The sequence below is a fragment of the Camarhynchus parvulus genome, chromosome 8 (genome assembly GCF_901933205.1).
Source record: "Camarhynchus parvulus chromosome 8, STF_HiC, whole genome shotgun sequence".
Taxonomy (NCBI): Eukaryota; Metazoa; Chordata; class Aves; order Passeriformes; family Thraupidae; genus Camarhynchus; species Camarhynchus parvulus.
In genome coordinates this window covers 22,011,920-22,024,324 of record NC_044578.1, presented here as the reverse complement: position 1 = coordinate 22,024,324, position 12,405 = coordinate 22,011,920, and the positions used below count along the sequence as shown (strand labels likewise).

Here is a 12,405-nt window from a genome sequence, read left to right as displayed (position 1 = left end):
ACCACAATGCAGTGCCTTATTACCCACACAAATCTCCACGTTACTGCCTAAAAAAGACCCAAGCAAATCCTTCATGGCACAGCTCAGCTCACTGATGTGGAGTGGCCACTGCAAGGTCCTGCTGCCAAGTCCTGGCAGGGAGCTGCAGGCGAACGCTCGCGGCTTCAAGGAGCTGAGGCAAACTGAAGCCATGTGCAGCCGCTATTCACAGGGTATATTTTGGGTCTGGAAGAGAAGAACACATGCAGTGATAGAACTATAGAATAGTTTGGGTTGCAAGGGACCTTAAAGACCATCTAGCTTTCCTGCTCCCAAAAGGCACCGACAAGAAATATGGAAAGGGAATGTGGTGACACGACCAGGAGAAATGGCTCCGAACTGCGAGTAGGCTTAAATTAGATATCAGGAAAAAATTCTTTCCCGTGAGGATGGTGAGGCCCTGCCTGGCACAGGGTGCCCAGAAAAGCTGTGGCCACCCCATCCCTGGCAGTGTTTAAGGCCAGGCTGGAGGGAGGCTGCCCTAGCACGGTGGGGGGCTGGAGCCCCAGAGTCACACCCTGACCTTGCGGCCGTGTCTCGGCAGGCTACGCGGGCTCCCGCTGCGAGGAGGACATCGCCGAGTGCCGCAGCAGCCCCTGCCTCGGCGGCGACTGCGTGGAGCGATCCTGGGCCGGCCTCTACGGGCTCGTCCCGGGGCTGCCGCCGGCCTTCCGCTACGACCGGGCCGAGGGCTACATCTGCCGCTGCCCGCCGGGATTCGCCGGTAAGGGCCGGGACAGGGGCCGGGGCCGGGACAGGGGCTGGGCCGGGTGCCGGGGCCCGCCGGGCAGGGCCGAGCGCGGCCCAGCGGAGCGGCACCGCTCCATCGCCCGCGGTAAAACAACCAACACTTGTGAGCACGGCTCTGTCCTTACAGGGCAAACAGAGTCAGATGTACAGCTAGCCGTGATCCTGACAGAGATGCGCCCAGACCTGCCTTTATTGCACCGCAGCCAGCACTGTTTAGCACAGCCCGCAAACCGCTGGGGTTTGGATTGTGTGCTGTTGGGGCTGCCGTACTGTTCTAACTCCACACCCTTGTTCCTTTTGAAGGAAAAAAATCATTAATACCTGTATTAATTTATCCAGCCTTCAATTTCTCATTCCATTCATCTCCCGAGAAACTTAAGAACTTCATGTCACGTGAAATGTATGAGTGCTGTCTCCAACATAACAAGCACAAAAGCTTACAGACACCACAGCTTTCACTCTGAGCCCTCTGCTTATTTGTCTTCAAAGTGGCATGGCGACTTGTTTTTGCTCCAGCCCTTCCCCGTAACTGTCCTTCCCTATGCTGTCACTAAGTGTTGCTGTTGTTCTTTTGTTCTGCTGAGAGACCACAGTCTGAGGCTTCAGCCAGGCTTTCAGCGTCTGCCTGCTGTCCCAAGCACCCTCACCTCTGCACATGCCGCTGCTTTCTCTTCACCTCCTGTCAGGGATGTCCAGGGCTCCACCTTCTTTTCCTTCTGTCTTGTCCTAATGTGGAAACTTCTAAGCTCTGTGAGAGAAACAGAAAAGTACATTTTGTTGATTAACCATCCATGTCTTCTCATTTCCTTATTAATAGCCTTCACCTGGCTTGTTTGCCTGATTTGGGTCATGATTCTATGGGGTTTTTCATATGGAGGCATTACTCCCAGTAAGAAACTCTTAACTGGTCTGGCAAAAAGTGTGTCAGAATGTATGTAAATATATCGATCTTGAATCAGTTTTTTAATCTATAATCTCACCATTCACAATGCAGAACTCTCCAAAGAGTGAGGGAGAGACAGGATTGGAGACCCTGAAATTTCTACTGATTCAGTATGCAAATTAAATTACATTTTTAGAAACCATTAGTAAGTTTAGTTACATACATACCTGTTGGATGCTATCTATATAGCTTTCATGAGAAAAAACCCCAAAATAGTTATTCTTACTGAACAGTTTGCACACACTTTGTCAGGAAGACAAAAGGTCAGATCCTTGCATCTGGATATCAGCATATTTCGCTGACACCCCAAATCCTACATTTCTGCAGCTGTAACTCAGGAGTTTTTCCAGCCTTAACACCTGAATTTTTGTATGTGCTTCAGATATAGCCCCTCAGATTCATATTGCAACAGGACAGAGGTTTTATTTAATAAACCACATTCATTTTATTATGCCTCTATCCTCAGTAAAGCACTCATAATAACATTATAATCATACTTCACCAAAGCAGGCTATGTGCATAAATACTAATCCACATACCCTGCATTGGAAGGGCCTGATCCAAAAGCCATTGAAATCAGTGGAATGATCTAATCAAACTGAGGATTGCTGTCAATATGTAACAAGCACCTTTGAACTTACTGGATAAGATTACAAACAAATAGTGTAACTGAACCGAAAAACTGACAATATCCACCTTTTGGACTACAGTTTTAAATCTAATGGCAGGAGATAATGAAACTTAGACGCATGCCTATGTCAGGACAAAATATTTCCCTCACAAACTGGGACAAAGGAATAAATATTACCTGGCAGTATCTTGTTACAGATAGTGATTTTCTGAGGGACTTGAAACATAGTCAGTAGTCCTACTGAAAGTCTTAAAAGGATCAAATCTGCAAACAAAATAATTTAGACAATTTGATTCTTAAAAATAAATATATAAATCCCAGTCTGGAGACTTTATCCCAGCTAGAAGTCTTTGAGGACATTAGATATTCCTTTTCCAGATATAAGATAGAAAATTTTAGCACAGGTTCTGCAAAGGGTTAAACTTCTCCTGTTCCCTTTTAAATCAGTGTTTATGGATACTCAGATTTCAAGAGGTCTCAGTACTTCTGCAGTAGCAAGCCCTAGCTTTTTTTATATTACCTTGGCATGCTGGCCCCCTAGCACAACAGTACTTTTAATAAATTGGGCTTTCATTTAAAGGTCTTGTGATTTGTTGCTGCAAGGTAAAGGCAATAGTTACCCTAGAACTGTGCCCTTTCATACTGTGGATATATTGTATTGCTCTAGCACTGCACCTTTGTTAAAAAGGCTGTTATTTGAAAGGTTAAACTTTTCACTTTTCACTCTGCTCATGAAAACCTGTGAGAAAGGAGAAAGACAGAGCTATGGATTTGGTAGTGACTCATTTCACCAGGTTGTAATAAACTTAACACCATGTCAAAATTAGAGAGCTCCTGAACTTGCAAGGTCTACCAAGTGACGCATTCCAGAGTGGAGCAACCCAAGGAGCAGGGATTGTGCCGGGCAGGCAGGTCCTGCTCCTGTGCCTAAAAATCCGTGCTGCCCGTGGTCCCCAGGCAGGGGGACAGTGCTGGGAGCAGGGATGAAGTCCATGAATTTTCCTTCAGCTCAGTGAGGATGAGAGCAGCAAAGCCCTCTCCCCTGGCTGCAGGCAGGGTGCCTGCTGTCACACAGAGTGCTGGCTGCTCAGGGCCTGGCCACTGCTGCTGTCTTGTTCTCTGCTCAGTGCCAGCTGTGCCACCAGCACTGCTGCTTGCTTTGGCATCAGGAATTCCTAAATGGTTTTTGGCCTTTTCATTTGTCTTGTTTTCTGTTTTCCCCTTTTAAATTTCCTTGGCCCTTTTCCCAGCCTGTTGGACTACTGCAAGAGAAAATGATATGATCAGACCGGTGTCGTATGCATATTGAATTCCTGCCATATGCATGGGGGAAAGAAACTGTCTCCCAGAGCCAGAAGATGAGGCAGAAAAATGGCCAGTATGGGAGAGTGCTGAACACTCAGCTAAGTAAAGAAAACCTCAAGCCAGACACTGAACTGGGAGCATAAATGGGACCAATATTTAGAAACTCAGTTATTTGGGCTCTCATTCTGCACTTAAGGCAGGGTGACAGAACCACAGAGCACACAGAGCTTCCATCTCCCTGCATATCTGTAGGTGCTGCTGTGGGCAGAGCATCACCAGACAGCAGGGCAGGCTGAGCCAGCCATCCTCCTCTCCCCTGGCCTCTGACAGTGTGGGACAAGCATAAATATTATTTATACCCATAAATAGTGGGTAGGACCATAGGCACATTACCACTCACTTGGGACACTTAGAATACATACATATATTTTTATAACTATGAAAACAATTATGCATCATCTTTACTTTTTAAACCTTAACCACCACCACAATGATCACACAGCTGCCATCCTCAGCTACATAAAGCAAGATGACTTACAAAAATTAAATCAAGCAGATGAATAATAAGATCTCATCTCCAAAATCCAAATTTTATATTTTCATTTATTTCCTTATCTGTCCTTCAGCTGTTCACACCATGGTAGTCAATCATTCCTCCATTATACCAAGTTAATTCACTTCATGTCATGGCCCGTCATCACATTTTAAAAGGTTATTTTCTCTTGATTCTGAGACTTTAGAATAAGACAAAGTTGATCAAGGAAAGAATGAGGATAAAAAAGAGAAAATACAGAGAGAAAAAGCAATTTTCAAGTTAAGAAGCTTTCAAGAGCACCACTCCTCTTTTCAGCGGGACTCAGGCTTCTCCCACAGGCAAGACAGGCACTCAAAATAAACAGGTCCAGAGGTACTGTTGGTTAATTATTATTCCTATACAAGCACAGTTTCAAGAAAGAAAATGTCCATACCATGAAATATCCATCAAATTAGCTGGTTTAAGGAAAAATTCCAAGTACATTTGTGTGTACTACACACATGAATTGCTGAAAAAACAGAATTAGGGCTTGAGATCTCTCTCTCTCTGGACTTCTTACCACTGTGGAAGCACAGAGAGGCTGTAATTGGCATGCAAATACATTTCTTCATTGACAGTCAGTATAGGATCCTCTTTTCACTGTTGGGCTGTGAATGTTCCCTGAAATGTTCCCTTACAAAACCGGCTCGGTGCTGTGGGGCAGATGTGCAGCACAACATGAACCATTGTTCTCTGAGCATGGCAGTGCTGCTTTCCTGGAGAGATTCCTACAGCACTGCCCCACCTGTGTCCCAGCCCCTGTGATCTCCACGAGTCCCTGGGTTCAGAAGCACAGGGGGAAGGAGGAGAAGCAGCTCCTGCCCGTGCTCCCAGCCAGTCTCCAGCTGCTCCAGCACTCCATGGGCATGGGCTGGACCAACGCAGGATGCCCTCAGGGCCTGGCAGGCACCTACTGCCTGTAAAAACCCTACACCAAACAGACAATTAGCACTTTAAAGTGTTTTTCCAACTCTGCTAAAGTCTCTGATCTTGAAAGAGCATTTGGACGAGCTTTTAATGATTCTACCCACTAATACTAGTTAACATTTCTACAGTTAGTAGCATGCTGGTAAGAAGATGTTCATATTGTCATCAAAATTTATTCCCTCTCAGTTGGCTCCTCCTCTATTTCTGCCACAGAGCTTTTCCTTCTCTCCTTTTTTCCTAATTTTTGGAGATGATCAGAATATTCTCTTAGAAAGACAAAGTGTGTCCTTTACCACTGGTCTGTGGTCTATTCCAGGGGGCAGCAAATGCTGTCAGGCCCCAAGAATGAGGCTTGTCTCCTCATTCACAATCAAACTGCTTTCTTTGCAATAAGCATTAATGATTTGTCATATGCTTGGCTCCCAGACCAAGCACTCTGTTAGTAATCACAGTGTGCTTACTCTTTCTGGATAGTTCTTCAGAAGGAAAGCCAAGGCTGAGCTCACAATTCACACACTCTGTAAGGTGACCGCCATGCAAGGGCAGCAATACCTCAGAACACTGTGGGCAGCACTGAAATTGGGTTGTAGCTGGAAGAATTTATGAATCTGTCATTCCTTTATCAGTTACTGTTACAGAGCTAGTGGGACATTTCAATTTGATTTCTACTGCAGGTAGTGTTCCTCTTGAACAATTTTAAGAAATACCATTTAGTAAAAGAAAGTGTAATTTTTACATTCTTTCACCATATAAATCACCACAGCAACTAAGACTGACTTGTGTTTTTCATGACAGCTCTTTCCTTAACAGCCCATATCTTGAGACACTTTGTGAAAGCCTAATAGCTTTTTTTTTTTTGGCAAAAATTAATCTTCTTATGACTTACCTTGCCCCCTGCATGGCAGCAGACTGTGAGAGCGATTGCTTGAAGGCATTGACTCTACCTGTAATGGTTATCTAGTGTTTACCACTGGTTAAAGAATCCTGATTTAGTGGAAGACACTTCAGAAAAGAGTAGCATATGTCCCTAAGTGTTATCAATAACACCAGAAAACATTTGTGTGATTGCAATATTCTGCAGCTTGGGTTTCACCTCACTAGATTCTGATTGTTTGTGTATTATCTGCACTTCAGAAAAATAGAATAAGGTCCAAGAAGATAATAATGAATGACATTACTTCAATGAATAGTGGAATCTCACAAGTCATGAAGGATGTGTTTGTACATAATTATCAGATCCACTTACCACAATTAATGTGCTCCAAGTAGAGACTGAAATAGTTTCAGATCCTAGAAAAAAAAATATTCACCTAGCATGGGCATTGACTATGCAGGGGACTCCTTGTAGTGAAATAAAATTTGGCTTTATTGACAATTTCAGCTTATCCCTATTATTTCTGTTATACAAGGGAAGTTTTTGACAGAAAAGTATTTTTACTGATAATGCTGCTGTGTGTTAAAATTTAGTAAAAGCTGAACCATGATCACTAGGAAATGAGCTCTCAAGCATTTCATGACAACTCTTTGCAGAATTAGCTCCCAAACCTGGTTTGTAGCACTGGGGCTGATATTTAGAGCCCTGATGTACCAATGTATATTTTTATGAGAAACATGTATTACAATCTCTCTTTGCAAGTTGCAACTAGGAATGCAAAGACATGTCAGCCATCACTTCTGCATTATTCAGCACCAAAGCAGTGCACAGAGGTCAGATGCTTTGGGTTTGTTTTTTTTTTTTAGTTAGAAATATATGCTATTCAAACATTAGGAAGCATCTACCACTATTGTTTTCAGAACATGTATAGAGTTTATGCTTTAAAATTTGACAGCTGACCCATCATTACTACGATCTATTTTCTCTAGTTGCACTGATATGTTAAGTTGTATAATGTAGTCCAGTGTGATTGACAGAGCCTGGAAGCAGTGGATATTTTGAATCTGGCACATCTCTCTGTGTTAAACAGTGTTGCACATAAACACTTTTTAGCATGAAAAGCTTTTTCCTTGAAGGGAAGGAGGAGGGGATGAATGGCTTTTAATCCATAAGCTTCCAGATCTTGCAACAGACAGAGAGATAATGTCCTTAGATTTAATGAATTCATGTGTCCAGTACCTGGAAGAAAATGCTTAAAGAAAAAATAAAATAAAAAAAATAAGGCAGATGGATATTGTTTGGCATCAGGAATAATGCTTTTTAAGCACCTGTTATTTTCCTGACACTCATTCTTGGTGGGTCATTCCATCATATGATTGACTACTTGTTAAATCAAGTCTATCCAGTAAGAATTTTCCTCCTGGGGCCTTCTTCAAGCACTACCTACTTACCTTTTTGATTTCTTTCTTAAATCTCTGGATAAACCCTTCCTAGCCTTTTTAATTGGCATAACTCATGTATTTATAGCCTCTCTACAATCCAATTTTGACACCTCTTGACTGAGCTTATGAACCTACTCAGTTCTGTCCTTCTCTATTGAAGAATCTCTCTGGCCTTTTCATTTCTTTCTTGTTTTTTCCCCAGCCCAGCAGCATTACACATCTGATGGCACAGCTACCACTAATGAGAGTTGAATTTAAAGTGTGGTCTAAGTGATAACCATGCACAAACCCATGTGAAATGAAAGGTACTGCACACACCAAACTGACAGCAGAACTTTGCTCGTCTCCTTCAGAATTGGGTTGTCCACCTCAGGAGTTACTTTACAGAATATGCTTTTTTGGCACTGCTTTGTGTAACACTGCATTGTTCTGGTTCAGTTACAGGCAAAGTTAAGCAGATGCACAACTTCTGCCCAAACAGAAAGGAACTTTCTTTACATCTACACATCCAGCTTTCAGTGCTCTGGAGAAAGTACTTGGCAAGTAGACAGTAAAAAGAAGACCTGTGCTATAGGACTAATATATTTTGCTTTCTTAATACTTCTAAATTTGTGGCATATTTAAGGTCAAATGTCAAGTGATAAACAAAATTACCTGATTTAATAGTTCAGTGTTTTTTTCAACAGATGATTTCAAAACAAGCCTTAAGAATGTCACCATTGTGAACCCCATTAAAACCCAGTTTATTGGAAATACACTAAATTATACAGCCAAACATTTAAGAGGCGTTACTTCTCTTTCCTTACATAGCAGAGGAACTCATGAGTGGCATGGGAGAAGTTGGTAGAGTTCAGTCAGGAAAAAGCACATGGGCTGGTAGTTCTGAACCATGTGCATGTAGAATAAATGTGTTTTCACACATATGTGCTAATACTCAAAGAAATACACAAATGTGTAAACACATACATAACAGCTAATTCAGAGTACTTGCTCTGCTTATAGAAAGCCTTACTAGTTAAATAGGTCCTCAGCTTTCATTTTTGCTATTTTGAAAGGTGCAGTTTTCTGGCTGGATTGTTTTGAGGTGAGAATCAAGGATTTGTGTTCATTCCTTTCTGCAAAATTTGCAGCATGCTGGCTAATAAGGAGAGCTGCTGTTGGTCTTCACTACTAAGTAATTATTTTGCATGCCTGGCCTCTGACAGTGGGAAATGCATGATCTTTGCATGTGTTTGTTATGTTGACAATATTGACCTACATTGAGATTAATTTTGCAGGCTGCTGTTAAACTGCTGTAATATAAATAAAAATAGTCTCATGCCATTCATCACTTTGTTTACAAACTAAAGTTTTTACACAGTTTAGCGTAACCTTGTATTACCTTGCTAAAAAAGTATCATCTGCTGGGAAAACATGGAATTTGTTTTGTTTGGGATCAGAATTTTGGTACCCACAGAGCTCTGAGAACCAGAGCTCTGTACCCCTTCTGTACCTGTGAGCCAGCACAGGGAGCGAGAAGTGCTGTCCATGTCCAGCGTCCGTGAGACATTCCTGAGCTCCGGCTAGAGCTGCTGTGCCAGGGCTGTCCTTGCAGCCTGATCTGGGAGCTGCTGCTTCCCAAGGATTTTGTGATGAGCCCCGTTTGCTGGTCCAGATTCTTAGTGGCAGTTTTCAGCTTTTGCACCTCGCAGTTTGGTTAGCAGGATCTTCCGTGGGAAGCTCAGGGATATCGGTCTGCAGCCAGACACGCAGAGTCCACCCAGGGCTGTAAAAGCTATGGAGAAAACAAGCACCATAGTTTTGAGTAAAAAAGAGTAATCTGGTGATCCAAACAGGGCTATTCCGAGTCAAAATTTCATAGCACATTGTAGGCTTGGCTTTCACACAAGAACAACAAATTAAGAATTTTACTAATTATGCCAGTGGTCCTGCTCACAGACTATTGGGCTGAAGGGAGGTACCCACAAAGAATTTTGCACCCCTTCTTGACAAAAAAAAAAACAAAACTGTTTGACCCAGGAATTGTGCAAAATGTTCATGTTTTCCTCTTTGTACTTAAAATATCAATAAAGGACTATTTCAGACCCTTACATAAGGTTCCCATAATGCCAGTGGCAGGAATGACATCAGTTTTAAAGCATAAAAGGCACCTCATCTAGGCTCAGAAATGTCAGTAGTAATTACAAACTTTGTTTTCAAGTATAATCAATTCTTTATTTATGGTGTGAAATGTTTTTTACCCTTTTGAACTTTCACCATTCTAAGCCAAGCAATATTGTTGGCATGTTCCTTTAAAAATAATTGCTTCTGGACTGAGAAATTGAATGTCAAGTTCCAAGTTGATATAAATTAAATGGGTTGCATTAATAGTCTGGCCCGTGGTAGGAGTGAGTGTTTGGATTCTGGGTTTGACTTCAGGACATGACCTCTTGATCACACAGGTCAGCACAGATGGGAAATATTGAAGAGGTACCCCAGGTTGACATGGGGAAGAAAGTGTCTAGAGCTGATGTATCACAAACTGTCTGATCCATTAAGCAGAAGCAATGTCAGGCTCCTCAGAGAATAAAGCTTAGTTGTCATAGGTCATTACACTCTTCAAAAAGAGAGTTGGAAGGAAAATCACGGTGATGGAAATCCTCAGGGCTGTCATGTACACATAATCTTCTAAACATTCCTGGATTAACACTGCCAAGCCTGTGTACAGGGGAATGGAGTAAGGAACCCTAATATTAACTCTTAGCTTCTACAGTACAATTATGTGTCAGATTTCCCACCTGTGGCTGTTAAAAAGAATTATTTTACAAGATGCAGCATTTTGAAACTGAAAGCAGGACATCTATACAGCTGCGAGTCACACTTATGTGACCATGTCTTGAGAAGAACTCCATCCATGAGAGCAACCACATTTACAAAGTCAGGCAATACACAGCTCTTCAAAGGGAAGGAACAGGTAAAGGAATTGGGGTGAAGTTTATATATTATATTTTAATTGAAGGCTGTCTCCTGCCTTTACAACTGGCTTTCCTTTCAACTTCTGAGCAACCCCAGCTCTCTCAGTCTCTCCTCCTGACAGATTTTCCAATTCCTCAACTCCTTCAGGGCCCTTGGCCAGACCTGTCCCAGTGTCACTGCTCCTTTTTTGCACTTGGGGAGAGCAGAACTGGGCTTGGCAGGGTGTCCCTGGTGCTGAGCAGAGGTGAAGAGTCACCTCCCTTGACCTGGTGGCAGCACAATTCCCAACACAGACCAGGAGTGTGTTGGTCCTCTCTGCTGCCAGGCCCACGTCTGCCTCATGCCCAGCTTGCTCAGAGCATGGCAGAGCTGCTTTCCTGCCAGCTGGCCCCAGCTTCTTCTGCTGGATGGGCTTTTTGTCCCCAGGTGCAGAACTTGGAGAGAGAATCCCTTTGCAGAATTTCATATGTTACCTGAAGATTACCTATCTCTACAGCACAAACTCTCAGGTGCATAAAAACACTTTCTAATTTTGTATCCACAAATGTACACATATATATATATAAATATAGTTCCCATTTTAATTGTCAATAAATAAAAAGATTGCTTTAATGCTTTTGTTGGATTGGACTCAGGAGTTTTGCAGTTTGCTGGCAATTAATTAGCACTGATGAGTCCCAGGTCTAAGGTCTTCTCAAGGACGTAAAGAATATGTTGGGATTTTGAGTAATAAAAATAAGCTGATAAAGTGAGCACTGAAACTAATTTTATGTGATATACTACATAAAAGCTCTTACATTAATTGTTCCCTGTAGCATCTAGCTCTTAATTATACAGTGTTTGCTAATAAGAGGAACAGGTGATAAAGCCCAGTATTTTTATGCCTTTTCATTGGCACTGTTTGAAATAAACTTAGAAGTGACTCTAGTAAGGCACAACCTGCTTCTGTTTAGGGGCCTGGACTGATTTTTTCAGGTACAAGGAGAATTTCAAAGAAGTTAAGCTAGCCTTTTACTGATGACCTGGATGCTGATCCCTTTAAAAATAGTTGAATTAACTTAGAAAAGGACTTCTGTTGATTGTGTAAGGAAAACACAATCGTTCCCTGGCTGACAATGAACTTTGCACTTTCAATAAACAGTCTTGGAGAGAGGAAAAAAAACCTGGTATAGACAGCTAATTTATGCTGATAATTAACTGCTAGCAGTAGAATTGGTGGATCTGATTCAGATTGCTCTCCCACTGCTGTAATTCTTCAAGTCTGGCTGTGCTAACCACATGACACTAATACAGAGAATTATAATGATCAATACAATTATGGCTTAGTCTCTGTCCTGTGGGCACTATTTTTTCTTAACAAAGAGGGTTCAGAATCTGTTATTAGACCTGTTTGTGAGGCCAGAACATCATGGTAAATCACTGCCTGTAGTACCAAATAAAGAAAACTATTTAAATGCTGTATTGTGAAAAAGTCTGCACAGCTACAGAAGTGAACTGTTGAACATAAAGACATAGAAAAACTAGATTTAATCTAGCTAAATCTCATACCTCTAATATGCTCCAGGAAATCCCCCAGCAGGCAGCCAGGATTCCATGGCAAGCACACACAGTGCTAGCTGAGGTCCATGCTGTCTCGCTGCCGTCGGGATTGAAATGTGACCAGGCTAAAATGAAGCCAGCTTGGGTCTCAATCTTCCAGCCTTGAGAGGAGTTAAGCATATGAAACCTAGGATGAACAAAGGCACCATTTAGATGAGTTTTCACACTAACACTGAAGGGAATGAGGGGAATGAACACTGCTGCTGAAGAGAAAAGAGGTATGATCCTCTGCCCTTCCTACTGACATGGAGCAGGATTGAAAGATCACAGTCCAAAATCTCAGGTCTTCTGCATCTACATCTGCTCTAGAGCAGCTCACAGCTTACTCAGAAAAGAAAAGACACATAAAAATATTAAAAAGTGGCT

General features: G+C 42.3%; 1 protein-coding gene across 2 annotated transcripts in view; it reads left to right on the top strand.

The window, feature by feature from the left end:
* Positions 1–12,405, top strand: part of CRB1 (crumbs cell polarity complex component 1) — a 97,659-nt gene that overhangs the window by 38,338 nt on the left and 46,916 nt on the right. For both annotated transcript variants that reach the window (XM_030953790.1, XM_030953789.1), the window contains exon 5: positions 584–763. In XM_030953790.1, coding sequence (XP_030809650.1) covers positions 584–763 — 180 coding nt within the window. The remainder of the gene's footprint in view (positions 1–583; positions 764–12,405) is intronic.